The sequence below is a fragment of the Calonectris borealis genome, chromosome 1 (assembly GCF_964195595.1).
Source record: "Calonectris borealis chromosome 1, bCalBor7.hap1.2, whole genome shotgun sequence".
In the NCBI taxonomy this organism is placed as follows: Eukaryota; Metazoa; Chordata; class Aves; order Procellariiformes; family Procellariidae; genus Calonectris; species Calonectris borealis.
This window is the reverse complement of record NC_134312.1, coordinates 88,483,152-88,503,694: the sequence shown is the minus strand read 5'-3', so window position 1 is coordinate 88,503,694 and position 20,543 is coordinate 88,483,152. Positions and strand designations below refer to the sequence as shown.

At 36.8% G+C, this 20,543-nt stretch overlaps 1 protein-coding gene across 1 annotated transcript in view; it reads right to left on the bottom strand.

Annotated features, from left to right (window-relative positions):
- The window catches only part of SPAG17 (sperm associated antigen 17), a 113,701-nt gene that overhangs the window by 32,453 nt on the left and 60,705 nt on the right, over positions 1-20,543 (bottom strand). The window contains exons 18-27 of the mRNA XM_075165876.1: positions 19,521-19,705; positions 18,331-18,425; positions 16,769-17,005; positions 15,468-15,579; positions 14,777-14,905; positions 12,680-12,793; positions 9,977-10,185; positions 5,586-5,706; positions 2,364-2,737; positions 645-774 (exon numbers count right to left, since the gene is read on the bottom strand). Coding sequence (XP_075021977.1) covers positions 645-774; positions 2,364-2,737; positions 5,586-5,706; positions 9,977-10,185; positions 12,680-12,793; positions 14,777-14,905; positions 15,468-15,579; positions 16,769-17,005; positions 18,331-18,425; positions 19,521-19,705 — 1,706 coding nt within the window. The remainder of the gene's footprint in view (positions 1-644; positions 775-2,363; positions 2,738-5,585; positions 5,707-9,976; positions 10,186-12,679; positions 12,794-14,776; positions 14,906-15,467; positions 15,580-16,768; positions 17,006-18,330; positions 18,426-19,520; positions 19,706-20,543) is intronic.

Genomic DNA, 20,543 nt, shown 5'->3' with positions numbered 1-20,543 from the left:
GAGAGATTTTTCTCTTTGGCAGCAATTTTTATTCACATACTTCCAATAAATTATACGTTAATATTATGACAGGTCATAATTATTCTTTGCACTAAGTAGCACTGACAGTGGTCTTGGATTACACTCTGAGGTATGAAGTAAACTTTTATTTGGTTCTTTCTCAGCCAAACAAAATAACGTAAGAATGGTTATATTGGGACAGACCACAAGTCCATACAACCAATTAATAACGACCAATAGTAGATGTCCTGGAATACATACAACGAGAAAGAAAAATATAGTAAGTCCTCTGTGAGAGAAGCATTCCTCAATACCAAGACTAAAAACTGTGTAACACATAAGTAAGTTTTTGACTCCTGTAGTTACAAGGATTTCTTTTAAAATACTTTGTGTTGAATCACTCTGCTACCGAGTGATTTGAAGTGTCGTTCTTACACACCCTTTTACTTATTAGAGTCCTAGCATTTTAGAAGAAAAAGAAATCTAAAGTAGGAGAGAAATGATTTGATATGAAGGTAACAAATTAGCAGTGTGCAGCAGTGTGCATTTTCACACTGGCATTTTCAGACTAAAGTAATATGCCTTTTATTAAGTATCATCAGCCCTGCTAACTTTAAATCTGTCTAAAACACTGGAAATGTTACCTTTCTTAGTGCTGGTCTCAGGTGAAGGCTCCGATTCTGGTAACGGTTGCACGTTATCTGGAATTGTAAGTGGTGGTAGGACAGGGCCAGAATCAGGACTCCTACTCACTGTGCCATCAGCAAACAGAATCTACAGCAATCAAGGACATACTAGAGGTTAAAATCACTTCAAACACCAGTAGAAAGTCTCAAAAGAATGTTTCACAAATACCAGAGTCACTAGAATGTTGTGGGTGATGGAAGGGAAAAAAGTAAAAGACTCTCAGAATGAATACAAGAAATAAAGAAAGTATCTTCAGAAGAAAGGACGGCTAATTGCTGCAGTTCAAGTATATAATTACTGGAGACTCTAGTAACGTATAAGCATTATAAAAGTAAACAGTAAAGATTATTCTTTGACTGTTTAAGTGGTCAAAGACTGATGACTTTTTTTTTTGTAGCAGTGGTAATGCATCTGTATCCCCATATTGATCTGCATTCAGGTATTCCACGTGTGTAGGATTGCTGTTAATTTTTCAGTCATCAAGACAGCTTACAAAAAGAAGTCATGGTTATTTATCTTATTATAGCTGGTTTCTGAGATCTATTGTCCATTACACTCAACTCCTCATATGCATGCTTCCTGTGTAGCAGGGAACAATCGTCCCTGAATTCATTTACAAATACAGAACAGACGTTCTAGGGAGAAGACAGTACAATGTGGAAAACAAATGGACAACATATAGAAACATCTCAAGAGTTACAGTTACTGTAAGGTAATTCACTATTTCTTCTTTTTTGAATGCTTATCTATATGCAACACATTCTTGATGAGTCACAAACATTAAGCTAATATAAAGAAGGACGCACTCATAAACTGCTTATACAAAGACTATTGTACAATTATGCTAGGCACATAGGATCTATGTTCTTCTGTCAAGGGACAGTATGTTGAGAATATGTAGACATACAGCAGCTAGCTTCTTTGCATACTTCTGAAATGGATATGTTTCTCGGAAATCCTGGCTAAATGGTTTAAGAACTATGTAATGAATGAATGTAAAGAACTTGTACTAGTTGTGGTCTACTTAGAAAAAAAACTTGAGAAAATAAGGAATTATTTTGACAGCTTCTGAGTTAAAACAGATGACTCCTCTTTTCAGCTGTTTGCTAACTACACATAGAGTCTTAGACTTCAAAAAGACAGTTGCTTGTAGATTGATTACAGTATCTGCAAAGATGGTAGCTAGCCTATAGCACCTAAAAGGTACCAGAATTCTGGGCAACCTAAATACATGTAAACAAAGAAGGTACTTAGGAATATAAAGTCTTTTTGATGAAAATTTCGGATACCTAAAGGTGTCTGCAGGACTGAAGAATAGTTCAGGTCTTTTCTGGATCCCGTATGACTGTTTAAATGACTGAAAAATATATGGATGCTTTTTTGTGTTGCCAAAAATACCCAAAGCCCAACTAATCCACACTTCAGATATTTAAAACCACATTCAGCTATTTCCTAATCCCAAAGTTGCCTAAAATCTTCACATGCCTAAAATTCTCATCATTAAAGCTCCCTATGTGCCTTAAAAGCATTTTAGTCTTGACATGGCTGCATAACTCAGTGGTTACTTAACTCCTTCTTCATCTACAAACTGGACACTTCTCTATCTCAGATGACAAGCACAAGTTCAAGGGTAATCACACATGCAGGCTGCTTTCAATGAATTCTACTAAACATACCTGGGTAGATCCATCCATCATGTACTTTATGACAGTTCCTTGACTGGTGATGACTCTTGACACCTCTTGTTCTGTTTGCCTTGCCACAGATGTATACAGACGAGAGTTCTTTACCTTTTGGGGATAACTCTGCCTAACCAGAATTTCCAGAGTAGGCTGCTTGGTCTGTTCTCTTTTGGTGTCTTCATGCTTTATTTCACCTTCTGTAACCTCACGTTCCTCCTCTCCACTTGCTGTAACCTCTTCCTCCTTTGCTTCATTTGCTTTGGTCTCATCTTGCTCAACCTCCTCTTCCTTGGCTTCATCTGCTTTGGCCTCACTTTTCTTTACCACCTCTTTCTCAGCTTCAGCTGTAGTGGCTTCACCTTTCAAATCTGAAAACAAATTCTGAATTACTTAATACTGCATAGCACACATTCAAACAGTGCTAAACACCCAGCATCATGGTGTCTACAGAAGGTATGCAACTTAAAGGTGAGTAAGCCTAACCCTCCTTGGCTTCCTCTGTAATCCACAGAGTAAGGGACAGCCTCTGTTTTTCAGAGAACAATTCAAAGCAGTCATTTACTCAGAAACTCTGCATCCTCCTGTGGAGGTGTCTGTCTTTCCAAATGAAAACAAGGGAAATTTGAAGATGGATTTATTACGGATGTTGAATTTTTGGAAGACTGACATTAGGTGAGAGGAATTTCCTAACTGCCCATAAAGGTGAAAAAAGTTACTGAGTTTCACCAAGTTTGAGTCTGTATAGAAACTGAAGTTAGATATTTTGTCTACTTGAACAAATAAGGTTTTTAGATTGAATTATGGCAGTGTGTTAAGTGTGCTAATGAGTATAATTATAGTAGTTGTGTCAAGAGACTACATGTATGTGTCTGTAATTGCTCTATTCACCTCAACTATTCAGCATTTTAACTCATGCTCCTTGCCAAACTATGTATGTTTGAAAACCCTCTGCATCCTCTTTACTTCATATCAGATTGATCAGAGCACATTTACCCTAACCTGGCAAAATGAGCCAAGCTGGCTGTACCCGCAGGGGCATTACTAGCAGAGACAGAGATGTGATCATCCCACTCTACTCAGCGCTTGTCAGGCTGCACTTGGAGTACTGTGTCCAGTTCTGGTCCCCACAATTCAAGAAAGATGTGGACAGACTAAAGAGGGTCCAAAGGAGGGCCACAGAGGTGATCAAAGGGCTGGAGAATCTGTCTGTGAGGAAAGACTGAAGGAGTTAGGTCTCTTCTCCCTGGAGAAGGCTCATCACAGTATTCCAGTACTTAAATGGCGGCTACAAAGAGGACAGAGGCTCTCTCTTCACAAGGAGCCACATGGAGAAGACAAGGGACAATGGGTACAAGTTGCACCGGGAGAAGTTTCATCTCAATATAAGAAAGAAATTTTTTACAGTGAGAACAATCATTCACTGGAACAACTTCCCCAGGGACATGGTAGAGACCCAATTGCTGTAGGTTTTCAAAATGCGATTGAACAGGGTGCTAGATAATCTCATCTAGGCTCCCTTTTCCACAAAAGGTTGGACCAGATGATCTTTCGAGGTCCCTTCCAACCTGGGCTGTTCTATGATTTTGATATTAAACGGAAAGAGATGTTCGAGAAGAAAAATGAGGGAAGCTTTTACTAGCAATTCAGGTCTATGTAGCCAAAAAAACCCCAAAACACCACCACAAGACATTCCTCTCACATTATTATAAATTTGTGCTGGATCCTTGTGTACCATACTACATTTATTAATGCTATTTAATACAAATTTCTTATTTTTTATTAATTCATATACACTGGACTTACCACTTGGCTAAGAGGTTTTCTAAGAGGTATGTTGTTTCATCAGTTGCTAGGAAGACAAATGATTCTGCTGTTTTTTATGCAACAGCTCACGTATAGGATGTGTTGGAATTACTGCTAGCATGTACTTGGTATATGTGATGAATCTAGTTTATTCCTGGATATGGGCACCTCTGCAGTTGTGCTGATCTATTTTCACATACTCAGTAGCTCCAATACAGCCTGGGCTGGACAGATTTGTTGTACATAGGCATTAAATGACATCTGTAGGTAGCTGTTTTTAAAATTGACCAGATGACATCAGCAAAATTCACATTTGTCTGCTTCAAAACCTAATGGCGTGACTACAAAAATTCAAGATTTACTACAGTTTACAGTATGCAAAGATGAACCTCACGCTAGTTTTCAAAAACATTGGGAAATGGAATCATTGCAGAGGATGTAATGCACAGAAACTTTTAAGCATCTATATAGCCTATTGGTCTTCAAAAGGAAATTTAACAACAAGGGCAGAAAGGCTTATTATGACTGTCTTCTCCATATGTACTGGATGGCATAAATCAAAGGACTTATGTGAAGTAATTCCTGTTTGAAACTGATCATATCTTTTAGAAAGGCAACAAAACCTGATTGTAAAATATCCAATAGCAGAGAGTCCATCACAGCCTGGGTTAGTTTTGTTAATCATTCTTACCATTAAAAAATTAGTATAACTTAAATCTAATATAAAGTACTACTTTTCAGTTTCAAGCCCCTGAGATTTGTAATACCTTTGTATACTGTATTTACAAGCTATCACCAAAATTCTGTTTCCTATGTACTTCCAGACTGGCACCAGTCACTCCTTTGACCTTTTCTTTGGTAATTAAATTGAGTTCTCTGGTGACACAAGCTCACTATAAGATACATCTTCCAATGCTTTAATCATTATTGTTACTTTTCCCTGGATCTTTCAAAATAGGAACATCTTGTCTTGTGGACTTAAGAGCAGTACATATGATTCCGAAGGCGGTGCAGATATAGGTAACATAAAAATCTTCCTGTTATCAATCAAGATTCCTCGATATACATGCATTTACGAATTGAATTTGCTCATTTTTCTTTAGTATTCCAATATACATGAATATTCAACTGATTATTCAACATGACTCCCAAGTGCTTTTTAGGGTTGCTGCTTCCCTGTCCCCTATCTGTTATGTCCAACAACTTGCAATTCTAGATTTTACATTTGTTTGAATTAAAACACATTATTTATGTTTCAAATACTATTAAATAGACATTATGACAGACTTAGCAATCTGAGATGTTAAAAAATTCATATTGTTACATCTAAACCCATCAAGGCAGAAATAATTTTCTTCTGTAATTTTAACTTCTTTTGAAATTCCTTACTTTGTGGTGGCTCAGAAAACTAACCTCCAAAACTTTCACCAAGGAAAGTTAATACTAGTCCATTGGGACAGGAGACATTCAAACTTGGAAATGCAAGACCATTTGACATCACTTGTGTTTGGGAAGGTGATTCTTCCATTTCCACCTACAGAATGAAACATGAATTAGTTTTATTCCACATTTCAAAAGAATAAAGAAAAATTTAGACTACAGATTTCAGTTGTAACAAAACATTTAAAAAAAAAAAAGTGCTTTCTACCACTCATTTTTAACATGTTGAGAGTTTATGGATTCTGAAGTGGAAACATTAGCTTATTTTCCTTGATTATGTTGTCTTCTTTCATTCTTCTTTATTAACATTTGAAGAACAACCCTTCCTAACTTTATTCATTTTGCTGAGTCATTATGCTATCTTGTGCACAGTATCAAGATGAAATGACAATAAATGGATAGTGTGAAGCAGAACAGCGTGAAATAATTCTTGAAGTTGCACATCAGTTATTTTACCTATAATCATTAAAAGAGCATAAAAGATAAGTAAAGCAGTACTTCCAGTCTGCTGCAAATACAGCACTGACTTGAGAAGGGGATAGGAAGGAGTTTTTGGCAGTCAAAATGTGTAATTCTCTTTGAACTGCTCTGTAGCGGAAACTATTCTGATGACTAGAAAAGATGAGGTTGACCTAAGCAATGTCTGAAGACCCTGGAACGTTTGGAAAAAATACAACAATGGACCCTTTGACGTCATCCCCCCAAAAACCTATGTGACAATGAACTATACCATGCCAGTAGTCATAAGATGAAAACAGTTTTGGGTTGCAGACAGAGCTAACAGAGAGAACTTGGCCTGGTATTACCCCATATTCTTGATTTTTAGGAATAGAAATATAGTGGAAAATTGGCAGATGTTTTGCCACTTGTTTTTCAGCACAAAGGATGCTGTACATTTTATGGTTACTTTACACAGTATTACTGGGTAATTAAGGCTATCCTCAATACCCTAAGATCATAGTCACAGGATTATGGAGTAGAAGTCACAGAATAAGGCAGAAGTAACCCTCAGTTGTCATCTACTTCTTTCTGTCTAATGGTAAAAAAAATTCAAGCATGTCTATATCGTTAGAGAAAACGTAACGTAACGTAACGTAACCTACTCTAAAAATTTCCAGGACTGGAGGTTCCCTGGCAATCTATTCCAGTGCTTTATCTTGACTAACCTTACTGAGATTTTCCTATTGGTTAGCCTGAATCTCTCTTGCAAAAAATTAGTTTACTTCTGATTATTTCTTCCGATTATATGGGTAGCATAAGAGATGATGGTGTCCCTTCAGATCTTTACAGAAGGCTATTCTGTCTCTCAACTCTAGATCAAACAAACCCAAACCGAGTCTTTTAATCTCTCCCCACCAGTCAAGTTTTTCTAGACCTCTGATCTTTCTTGGTGCTTTCCTTAGAACTCTGCAGTGTGGCCCACATTCTTCTTGCAGTGCAGCATGCATAATTGGACTCAATACTTCAACTGAGGCCCTACCAGCCCTGAATGGAAAATAACTTCGCATATTTAGCAAGCTATACTCCTGCTTATTCACCTCAATGTGGTCTTTGCCCTTCTCACAGCAAGATGGCATTGTTGACTTATGTATAGCTTGTGTTCCATTGCAACTCTCAGACCTTTCTCTGTAGAACTGTTATTGATAGAACTGTTACTCACTCTGAACATATATACTGATTATTTATATGTAACTGTAGAACCTAGCATTTATTCTTACTGAATTGCATCCTATTTTCCAGACCATGTCGATCTGAATTTGTCAAGTTTGCTTCGGATTTTAATCCTGTCCTCCAAAATACTTGGAGACTCACACAGATGGGTGCTGTATGCACTAATATGGATGCCCTGTCCTTCAGAGTTTTTATTAAAACACTAAAAATGGACCAAAGACATTCTAAACGAAATAGTAAAAAGTCTTTTGGAAGAAGAGGAGGAACTTAGATGTCCTCCTGACAGAATTTTAATGTTAGGGGAATTTGTTTGCGTAGAGTTCATTTGTACCACACAATTGCTGTATGTTATGCTGAGTACTGTTTGGCAACTCCCTACACCACTTTCCATGCTCATGCTCTTTAAATATCTAGCTAAACTTGTTGAAATTAGGTCAGCAGGACTTTCTGTGGATATGGACAGAATCCATGTTGAAACAAGAGCCACAGCATTACTTCATCCACTAGGTACCATGGAAGCAGCACAGCTATCTTGTGTTTAGAGAGTCTTCCAAGGCTATTCCTGCAGCGCTCGGTATGTGTTAATTCTTGTCTTATTCTTATTACTCTCTCCTCTCATTTGCTCTGTAATGGAAGCTATCTCCTGTTTTGAATAAACTTGCACTGCATTTAACCCTTCATTTCCATATTGCCCATTCTACCTCTTTCAACAGTTCAGCCCAGCTCTGTCAACAGAATTATGATCTCCATTCAACCTCCCTTGCCAAGGGAGCTGAGATGATAACTCATAAACCTCTCGTGAGTGCATAGCAAGAGTGATATTGAGAGAAGTGGCCAAAGTAATCAGAGTAGACAAAAGACCATTTTTTCAAGACATAGTTCTGAAAAAGAGACAATCAGATCTTTAGACCAGAAGGTGGTGATTCTTTTCAGGGCAGTGCCCTAGAAAACAGTAACAAAAACTAAAGTAGAATTTCACAGAATGCCTCTGGAATTGGAAGCCGCTACAGTTGGATGAACTAGTGTTAATTTTCCATGGAGAAAGTCTGAGGGACAGGATAAAAGAGAAAACAGTGCAGGAAAAGATGGCAGACCTGGTGCCACTCATATTCTCTACATATCATCTACCATCCTGTGGAAGAAGCAGAGCATAAGAGGGAGGAATGACTGCGTTAATGGAAAATAATTGGTCATGAAAAGTATTATATGCAGTAGATTGGACTTAAATTTGGCTTAGGATGAAAACCAGGACATTCTATTAGCAGTTATTTCTGCATCATTTCAGCAATACTTGATTAAAGATGGAACCAAGTAGGAGGAAAATTAAAACACACTACTATATGATTTAAATATTTTTGCAGTTAGTCTGGAAAGATATTAAGAACCACACTTAACAAGCACATTATCTAGAAATGCTACTCTTTTGTAACTTTATCAGGTTAAAAGGGATAGCTTTTCATCATAGCCATCATTACAGAATTTTCCCAGACAGTATATTTTAGAGCACTAGTGTTACATGAAACCGTTTATGGACCTCAATGCTTTGTGTTCTGATTATACCTATTTTCAGAAGACTGTCCTTTCCTAAACTGAAGGTGGTAACTAAATTGGTTTTCAATACTATTCATGTTCATTTCTGTCCTTCTCTTAGAGTTTGTTTGTATTTTAATTGTGTTCATTTCTGGGACACTGCTGGTTGGAGAAAACAGTGTCAAAAAGAAAAGAGGTTAAATAATCTCAAATAGAAAACTCCTGCATCCTCTTCCACCATCCTGCTACTATTTCCTCCCATATTTCTTTGAGAACCTTTCTTGTAATTCATACCCTTGCTGGTCTGTGAGACCACTGGATCAAAGAAACCTCCGGTGGTTGCCTAAAATATTCTGCCAATAGTTAGCTAATGACCTGAAATAAGCTAGGTTAGTCATTTTCAGAGGGGAACTATGACCCATTTCTGATCTGATATGGCCTCCCCCACTCACATGTTCTTATGCCAAAAAACCTTCTCATACAGCTTTGTGGAAGATGTTCAAGATTAAATGCTGTGCATTTCTGATGCACGTGGTCCTGTAATTCCTGTATTACTCTGTGCTAAGTACTCCATAACAGAAATTCAGAATCTGCTTTTGAAACTTCATCCATCCTTTCCAAGGGACTGTCCTGTGATAGAAGTACTTCAATTACAGGCAAAAGTAACTTCGTCAAGTTGCTGGTCGCTGGCTTGTGATCAGCTGGAAAGACCAAACTGCAGAGCAAGCTTTTGCAAAACTGTCTCCACTAATTTACTGTTGGTTAGACTTTCCAATACAGGTTTTGGAAAGCACTGAAAAGTTCTCCTACTTGGTTAAACTAAAAATTAATTTCTAGAGCAGTTCTAGTCACTGAGATATTAATAATGTAACAGGTGTAACTGTAAAGTCAAAATTGACAAAAGTAGGTGGACAATGGAAGACCCAATGCTTTACATCATGGAGTAATAAAGGCTAGCTTCATTAACAGCTGCCAATACGTACATCTGAGAACAACTGGAAGAGTAAGACATATCCTTAGAAGCACCATAAATTGTTAGGAATTTGTTAAGGCACAGCTCAAAGCCCTCTGAGAAGAATACATGTTTCTGTTACGTAAGTTTATGTATTTGAATTTTTGTTTGTTTCTTTTCTGTGTTCATTGGATAATATCTATCCTCTCACCTTTCCTTCTTCTTGCTTTACCCGGTCATCACGTGGTGGAGGGCCTATGTTGCTATGGCTTACTTTTGTGGATGGTAGAGATTTTCCTGATTTTTGTTTGACAGACTTATCTTTTTTTCCTGAAGCTGATGTAACAGGAGAAATTATGGTCGGAATATGAACAGAAGGGATGTTCAGAATTCTTGCTAAGACAGGATCTGTTTTATCATCTAAGGAAGGGAAAAGCAGTATTTTTAATGCAATTAAGTTTCATAAACATAGATGGCCACCTTTTATGTTCTAACAAGATTTTGTACACTGAATTTTACCTTAGAAATTATAACCTCGGTGGGGGAGTTTATTATTTCAAATAGAGGGACTGAATATATGAAATTATTTAGAAAATCTTTCCATAGACTGACTACTTGTCAGCCTAAAAGGCATCCTGAAACTATTGTTTCCCACAGGTCATCACTCGTCTCTCAAAAATAGAAAATACAATTTTAAAAATTCTCTTTTACCTCCAGAATACTTAGATAGGTGGAGACATTTTGAGTCTAGTATCTAGGAGATCATCACTGTTGTTATGCTTTATCATGGGCTGATCCAGCATGGACCGACTCCAGCAGTTTTGCACTACATAGCTCTATTTTGCTATAATGATTCAGAAAGATTCTGATGATCTAGACTTGCTAAGACTCTCCTAATTCTTAAAGGCCAAGCATTAGGGCAGCCTGCTAAGCACATTGACAGGAGGTAGTCACATTGCCTTCCAAAACAGTTTCTTGAAAATAAAATTAATACAAACTAAGATTTTCTGTAAAACATTTTTGTTTCAATGAACTGACACTTCTCTTTAATCAGAAAAACCCAGCCAGCTCTAACCTTAATGTTTTTTGAAAGGTTTTTTTTAGTCATCTTTTCTTGCTTGAAGGCAGCCTAAGTCCCAAACCTACAACTCATGAAATAGCACCTTGTTTCCCATCCAGACAATTTAAGCAATTTAATTCTTGTTTGTTTTGGAGAACTTGCTACCCCAGATGGAGCAACTTAGTGTCCACATCTTAACACCACCCATATAGATAAGAACTGAAAACACCAGTGAGCAAAACATGATGATCTCAGAAACCACCTTTTGAAAACCTTTTTTAAATAAATAAAGCAAGCTTGATTTGCTTAGTAGTTTCTACGAAGTATGAATTTTAATTACAAGTCAGTCATTTCAATAATGTCTTTAGGAAGACTTCCAAAAAGCCTTTTTTTGTTGTTGTTTTGGTAAAATTACATTTTAGTTCTGCTTCTTCCAATGAACAATATTATTTAATGCGAAAACTGATACATCAGGCAAAGAAAAGTTAAATAACTAATTGACAAACTGCAAGCCAGATCACATTAGACAATGAAAGAAAGAAATGCATCTGGAAGCATGCTAATAGAATCATTCTGGTGTGAGATCATAGCATTTTCTGTAATGCACATGAAGTGTTAGTATATTTTTGGCTGAAAAAGATAAAAGGTAGGCCTAAGTGCTACTATGTCCACTGTTTCCAGAAAGGTTTTGGCATAGATGGTTTTAGCTCCGCAGATAAGAAAATGCAGAGGCCACCTTAAAAATGAAGTTCTAAACGACTAGAAAGGCTGCCTGCATGCTCATTTGCCTTATGGATGATTCTGGATTTATGGCAACTGCAAAGATGACCCAAAATTTAAGCCTCTAAGGCTAAAAGAAATTATTGGATCATCTGGTGATAAAGCCCTATGTAGAAGTCCATGGATAAAAAGCCTTCCACCTCAGTTTTTAAGCCTTCAATCTCAGTTTTTGTCTTGGTGCCAGCATTAGGGAAACGCACAGATATCTAAATATATCCACGACCTTTAGCCTGAAAGCCAAAACACAAGTTTTCACAGTCCACTACATTGTGGATGCTCTCTTGGCCCAAGTTTAAAAAGTCCTTTTTTAGTAATTAATTTGTAAAATGTATTTGAATAATTAAAACTGAGTGTATAGTTGAATGGTTTACCACAGTCCACACAAAGATGCATTCAATTAAATGTTTTCATATTTTAAGAGCTGAAAAATGCTGGGATTATTTTCTGATTAGAGGAAGGGTTTCACTTTATACGTATGATGGTTTCAGTGGCCTTTCAAATGTAATGGAAACAAAAAGCTCTTGGTAAAAGCAGACGCTATTTTCACTGTGGTTTTGTGAAGCAATTGCTTCCAGTTGGTGAATGTGTTTATTGAAAGGCTGAGAGAAATCCCTCATTATGTCTGCACAACTGTAACCTAAAGTCCAACTCCTAACGTAAAATGAAAGTTCCATAATCACCTATATAAGTTTACAAAAATATTATTTCTTGGAAAACCAAGAAGACTCCTCAGCAAATCGCATTTTCTTTGGCTCAAATTAATTGGCTGATTTTGCTGGGCTACTTAATAACAATACTTGCAAGTTCTTCCCTGCACTGCTCTGTTTTCGCAGTAAGTAAAAAAGCACGGAGACCTCCCTCCATTTTGAAATTTGAATCATAGAATATTCTTGACAATGTAATCTCATCTTGAGCCTTGCTGAAAATTCCCCACCATGTAGTAACAGCTGCTGAGAAAGGCAGAATTGCGTGCAACAAATTATTGGGTTAAGGAGTGTATGAAGAAAAAAAAAAAAGAAGAAAAAAAAATCCCCCTACGGTTCTCAAATATCCTCTTCTATTTGCTTACTTTACCTGCTGTCTTCCCTGTAGGTCCATAATAGCTCAGGGACAGCTGGATTCCATTTTCCAAGGTGGCTGAAAAAGATCCAAACTTGCTCACAGCTTTCTTTTGATTTTTCAATCTTCCTTTAAAAAAAATAAGAATTAATGTTAAAGATAGCAACACATACCAGAACCACCTGACCTGCAAACCAATGACTGGTGTGAACAGTGGCTCCTCAACATGGATGACTAACCTGTAAAATAGATTAATATAGGACAGAGAAAACTTTATCATTCCACTGATGGGGTAGTATATAATAATCAGTTGTGTGTAACATAGCTGTGATTTTTCATCTAGAAATTGCATTCTAATTAACAGGTAAAAACAGGTTTAATAGCAACAACTAATGAAAAGTCTTTGTGAATTTAAACAGCAAAAGAACCTAATTCTGGAGTCAAGGATCCTTGTTTCTGTTCCCTGCTTGGCTGACAAGAATGCTGAACTGCTCGTTTCTATCACATGTGGCCTATGCAGTAATAAAAGTCACTATCTCTCAGGTATTGTCACAGGGACCGTATCTTGAGGAGAAAGTAAAAGAAAGGAGAAAAAGTTGAGAAATTAGATCCAAAGATATGTCTGGCATTTATGAAAGTGGATCAGGAGACAAGCTCACTTAGGGGTGCAGGACAAAATGTCATGTGATGAGTACTTGATCTTTGAAAACCACATGAACTATGCAAGATAACACCTCTGAGTCAGTGACACTGGATCCTACCTTGCCTCTAGTTTAACTCCTACTGCCTTTAAGAAAGGTTCTGCTAGTAAGAGGAAATCCTTGGGATTTCCAGTACGGGGAACAGCTTCTTAAAACTGTGAGGAGCAGCAGAGAAGACTACAAAAGAAGGTTAAGGCAGGCACCCAACACCTAGCCATCTCCCAGTTTTTTTCATCAACAAGGCACACATGCTCAGACCTCGTCTGCTCCTATTTACTGTCATTGCAATGTTCATTGGTGACTACCACCTGCAGGATGCTGTTTTGCCATTTTGACTGCATTAAAAGCTCACCATTGTACCATTCAGCCACTGCCAAGTATCAGAGTGGATTGATTCTTCTCTTCCTTGCTGCCTTTCTATAAGGTACTCCTGTTTACAGAGGAGGACAGCCTCTCACACGTGCCAAGTGAATACAACTTGCCTCAGATGCTAGCACACTGGTGGCTGAAAGTACCATTTGGCAGACCCCAGAATGATACAGGACTACTTTCAGAAGGGCAGACAAGAAACATCTAATCTGTGGAAGGGATGCAAATTTTCTATTCAGACAACCTACAATTACATCAGTGGTGGCAGTCGAAGCCAAGGAGAGGAGCAAGAGCAGGATGCTTTCTAACACTGATGAAGATTAGAAGAGCTAACACACCTACCAAAAGTTACACTTTTCCAATATTCTTCAGTTCAGTGAGGGCAATTCCATAGTGCTTTTGGCAAAAATATATATAAATCATTACAGACTGGCTTCCTTCTTGGAAACACTCTTACCTGGGTTCAGAAAGGATTTGGATTCAATGCTTTCTGAGTATCAGCAACATATCAACCAGCAGCAGAAGTTGCTAAACTGCAGAAAGATCTGTTTCCACAGCAAAGGTCTTGAGGAGGTACTAATGCTATGGTCATCTGACCCACAAAAGAAGGTCCAGTTCCAAGGGGGAAATATTCCCTTTCAAGGGCAGACACACTTATTCTGGTCACAATGGACATGATTCAGTTTGCATCTTCTTAGGCTTTCCCAGGCCACATTAAGATCTGAAGGAGGCCTCCACTAAAGAAGAAAATTGAAAATTCTTTTCTTAAGGAATGGTGACTCTTTTCACTGATTTCCTTGCTTTGGAAAAGAGACTGGTTTGCACCTGTTGACCTGTACTGTGCTTCCACATATTGATAAGATCTCTCTACATAGTGCTTAAGTCAGCCAACTGGATTTTTACTTCTATTTACAGAACACTGATTTTATTTACCCTCTCCCATTAGGAGGGATTTATTTTATGTTAGTTGATAAGGTTTGCATCCAATTACTAAATATGTCAAACTCTTAATTCTTTATATCAGTGATATCAATCCACTAACCTGATCTAGTTTTCTGTTCTTCATTAATTTCTTGCACTTCGATTTCTTTTAAGCTTTTTTGGGGGTCTGTGATATGAATGAAGAAATTGTGGTTGTCTTTTATCACTTTCACCTTTACCAAAGTTAGATCTGCAAAGCAATGGGATATTATTATTGCTCCCACCAGGCTTTAGAACTGCTCCACGCCCAAAAAAAACCCTGCACCTGCAACTATAAAGCACACAAAAAAGAAAATTGCTTAGAAGTGGACTGAATTGCTTAGTAGTAGACCAAGAAGACAAAATTAAGGCTAGCTGAGTTTAGACTAAATTTTCAAAAACTTCCTGACAATTAGATCTGAGAGGCTGCAGAAAAACCCTGTTGCTTAGATATATTGCATTTGACTGGACAAATTATTGGAACATGCATTCTTGGAATACCATGTATTAGTTGCCATTGAACAGATAAACATGAACTGATTTTTCTCCATTTCTAATTTTCTGGTACTTTACTTATTTATCAATTGTTAACATACTACAGGAAAATGTAAACATTAGTAGTGATAGAGGCTAATGTAGAATTACATAGTACTGTCACAATGTCTTTAACTGAATTTCTACTACCAAGACGTGAAAAAGCATTTATAGATCAAGAAACTATGCCACCTGTTAGTAACTGAGTTAAAGCAATGCATAAAGAATTAAAGACTCACCTTTTACAAACTCTATCTTCTCTACTTGAATCTGTCCTCCATCAGATGGGAAAAGATATTGATTGGTTCCTGATACTTGAATTACATTCTCCCCTGTATTGTAGCCAAGAAACTGGAAAAACAAGTTTTAGATTATGTGTAAATGAGAAAGGCAGAAGCCATGAAAGAGGCAAATGTTGGACAGATCATCAGGTCAAAATTTTTTGCTTAGATATTTAACCAATGTAATAACAATTTTAGCAAATACCTAGCATGTTTCTCTCATACCCAAATAATTTCTCAGTTACTAATTGAAGTAACTTTTTACACATGAGAGCAGAATCTGATCCTTCAGTAGTATAGAGCCATCATGGAAACTGAAAAGTAGCAAGTAGACTGGTGGCTTAACATATAATGGGAAGGAAAGAAAAATTCTGGCCAAGTACAAAGAGACAAGTACAATGCCATGGGATCAGATAAAGGGCAGATAAAGATTCAGGTTTCCACCCTCTAGATTTTGGAATTCAGACACTGTAAATCTGATTCTTAGATTGCTGTGCCTTCCAAAGAGCCACAAATTGGCAAAAATTAGGTGAGTGTACTCAAGTAAGTTCAGACTGAAATGAAATATATCTCTGAGTCTGAAGTCTGTACTCAAGCAAGTTTAGACTAAAATATATTCACCTACGCAAGTTTTGAATGCAAGGCTTAGACTCTGCAAATATAAAGCAGTGCAAACTGCCTAAAAACTGCTTGGACACTACTATTGAAGAGTTCCCTCTGTAAGAAATATCCCTCTGTTAATATAACAGGCAGAATAGCTTGTATTAGGGCACTCCAAGAACATGAATTTTGAAACAGGAAATGGAAGAAAGAGTGAACTCCTTTTATTTGATTTCCAATGTGGACAGCCAAAACTTCAACTAGGTCTAGCAGTCCTTGAATATGGGAGTTGGAACACATCTTTATGTTCCCCTTTCCTACCCTCTCCCATGAAAATCACATTTTTAGGCAAAATTCATCCCATAAATATATTTTCCATGGGTACAAAACCATGATCAACTTATCTTTGTGTTCATGTCATATACATTAAAAACCATCCAAGTTAATTAAATAGTCTTGTGTAGTATAATCTTAAACATCAGAAACTGCTTTCCAAAACTTTTAGGAAAGGATTTGCCGCTAAAATGATGGAGTTAAAAAAGACCTAGTTAGGCTTAATTTGCCCTGAACTCCGATAGATAATAGCTTTGCTGTAATCTTGACTCTCTATATAAATAGTTAGCACTTTCCTAACATGGTGCAATAATATGACTCCTTACCTTATAAACTTTCTCAGAATGTGGTTCTGGGATGCTGAGATTCTCCTCAAGTTCAGGGGCTTTTGCTGGCTCATCTCTAAACTTCTCTTTGGAAGATGTCTTGTTGGAACCTTTACTTTCTTCATGTATTATTATCTCCTGTCCTCTCTTTTTACCTCCCAAATTTTCTTTTTTTCCTTTTTTTGCTTCCTTAAGTTGTTCTTCCTCTAGTAATCGGTCCTGCTCCTCCTTCCAAGCCTACATTAAATGTTAGGAATTCAAATGACTGTGGCTGTCTTTGTATTACAAGACATTTCATATGTGCATGCTGAAAAGAGTACAAGTAAACTCAAAGGAACCAATGTTCTAAGTCACTCACATGTTTTCCAAACATGTCTACAGTTTTACAATATTACACACTATATTTTGCATAAAAATTACTGACTCATTCAATCCACAGGATCAGTCAATTCTTGACCACAGGAGACATATCAGATGATTATTTGTATCTTACACATTCAGTCATAAAAGAATTATCTTGTTATGCACTTTTCCACAATGCTTATCATCAAATCAGAATGCATCACTGGTATTAGTTTATTCCCAAAATGCAACTGTGAGATAAAATGATTTTATTCTTTTACAGAACGAGGAATGAGGTATCAATGCCAGAATTATCAACTTGTATGAGGAAGACAACAAGAGACATCCAAGATTTTCCAGAGTATTCAGAGCTTTGTAGCATTTTATATTCTAAGCATACCAAAGCACAAGCATTTCTGTGGAAGAAATGGTCAGCATTCACAGTTAAAAGTTAGGCATTAGGCTAATTTGAGCCATGCCACCTCAAGTTGAGTACACAGGAATTGGTTAACACCATTTCATATCTACATTCCAATATCAGTACTTTAAGTGCAAAACATTACACACTCTAAGAAAGATGAGACATACTATGTGAGAAGTCAAAAAAAGCAGAGGAGTACCACATCAATTAAGCTAGATTTGTGCAGAGTAATGGATAGTGCCAATGCTAAGACTTAAAAAACATCTGCTTAACTCCTACCTCAGCCAGAAACTTACTGTGTGAACCTAGGCAAGTCAACTCATCTGTAGCACATGACCATGGTCTAAGTCTATAAAATGGGATTCTCTGTCATAAGGGAACTCTGAGGTACCATATTTACACTCCTTAATTTCAAAGAGATGTAGATAGTGAAAGTAGGAGTTGGGTACAGAAGTAGTTTCATGAATCTGGATCTTATGTTTTCATAGCTTTATAACCAGAAAACTTCAACGAGAAGTAGGATATTATCCATAACTCTCATTTCCTAGTTCTGCAGTTATGAATTGCTTTTGGAATGTCTAGTCTAACTCCAAACAGTCTTCCCTTAAGAAAATAACATAACATAACTGAATCAATAAGGAATAAATTAAAGAAAACACGACATAAAGTATACAAAAAAACAGCCAAGAGCAGAAAAACTAAGAGGACTGAGTCAAGTCTATGTAAGAATGAAGGCTTACCTTCCTGGGAAAGCAGTGTTATTTAGTTCATTTCAGAAACATACATATTTTTGCCTCACCTTTAGAGAATCTTCTCTGATAAAAGGACTTTTTTCATTGTTGGATTGAGATTCTGGAATAGTCTCTGTTACGCTCTCAGGTCCTGACGTGCTGCCTTTGAGAAATGAAAGGGGAATAAATGAGGGTATAAATATATGAAAATTGAATAATTTTTAAAAAATGGAAAAATAAAAATAAAAGAAGTGCAAGTAAATAAAAAAATATATTTGTAAATAGTAAAAGTATAAAAGTAGAATACAGAAAATGTTAAATATTTTTAGAGATAAAATAGAAAGACTGTTCAGATTAGAAGAAACTTATCTGACAACTAGTAATACTTGATAGTCATAACTGGGGACCAAATAGGCTAAACAATATATCAACATATCTAAAGACTCACTCTCTGCTTCTTGCTATTGAAGGCTTTGCTCCTGCAACAAGATTTTTTTTTATGCAGATGAGCAATGCTGAATAAACAATAAGCGGTATTTATTATTTTTGCTACTACCACTGTTCCAGAATTCAGATCCAATGCTTTAACCAGCTCACCAAACACCAGAACAAGCTCAATACCAGAATCATAGATATTACAACCTTTCAAGTCAAAAAAGTGAATAAATGCTGCCTGATCCTTCAAACCTTCACTAAAGAAACACTTACCATATCCTTTGTTTACTATTAGGGCTTTATAGCATCTATGACTCATGAAAAGGGTATCTCTCTAGGTGTGTGGTTTTATATCATGCTTAGATACCCAATACTTACCTGCTAGAAAAGGTAAATTAAAGTACACTATTAGAAACTTCTACTTGAATTACTTTGTATTAAAAAGTAGAAATTGCAGTGTGGGCTACAAGACTGCCAGTGAAATTGAAATCACCTAAATACACTGTTGCCCATCTGCATTCCCAGCTAGAGGTGATTATCTTCTTTCACCAAGTGAACTACTCTATGAATCATATCTGTCATGAGGCACCAGATGGGCAAGACTCAATCTAGCTCTTGTGACAGCTAGATAGATACAAATTATGATTAAGAAGTCATAACTGTCCTTTTGGTTTCCAAACTATAGTAAGACATGTTAATTGGGTTGAGGAATAACATTCCTATTTTTGCAAACGCTAATTGCTGGTACTAGAGGTTTCAACTTTGGGTCTCAACACTCAACATAAAAAATTAATTTTCTAAGATAAAACAAAAAGATACCCACTTTTGGCTTTCTTAGAGAAGCCATTTTTTTTAACAGCACATGCAGACAATTCAAAAGGTCCTTCTGCCATGGCTTTTTCCAGTTTAAGAGACTCTATTTCCTTAGCCATCTTCTCTTCTTGGTATTTGACTTCTTCCTCTTTTACCCAGTCTTCAATTGAGTTGGCCACCAGCTCGAGATAGTTCCTGGAAAGCACAACATTCCTCTATTTACCATAATACAGTTTTCACTAATATAATTTCAGGTCAAACAAGATCACTTCGCTTCTCAGTTTCTTATACAAATATTATTCTATAACCTTTGAGAGAAGGCTTGCATTTGACAGGGTTTCACTCAGTTTTTACAGGAGCTGGTACTTTTGCCTGGCTGGTATTTGCTTAATATATCTTATGTTTGGGATTTTGGTTCTTCTTTCTGCAGAGATACCAGAAACTTGTCTTCCAAAGAATGCCTACCCTCAAAGAAAGTCCAGAAAGTCAGAAAACACAAAGACATTCAGTTTAAGAAAGGTTGAGACTAATTCTCCTCTTCACTGTTTTACCACCAGGATAACTTATTTTCTTAGTTGCTCTGGATTTATATTGTCTTTTAGAATACACTTCATTTGTTTGTTCAGCAACCGAGGAGGTGTTATTCTATTTAATTTCTAGCTCTTCTTTATCGGTATGACAAGAAAGGTGCCTGGAAATTGTCATCCAAATCCAGATTAGAGAATCAGTGCACTGTAGCCTGGCGTAAATTAAGAATATCCATAATTAACAGTTGAAGTGAGCTTTGAATGTCAAACTGATCCAGAGTTTGCAGCTGGTATCGATAGTTGCATTGCCTCATCTTCCAAAGGTATCTTTGGATGACTGCTAAAATAGTTCATTGTGAACAACTGTTTCCAAGGTAGGATGAAGCCTGGAAGTCTTATATGCAGTTGCTACTCAACCCCTTGTTTGGAGTGTTACCCTAATTCTTTAAAGTAAAATTCTTCACATGTGCAAAACTAAAAGGGGCTTTTAAAGAATGCATGAAATT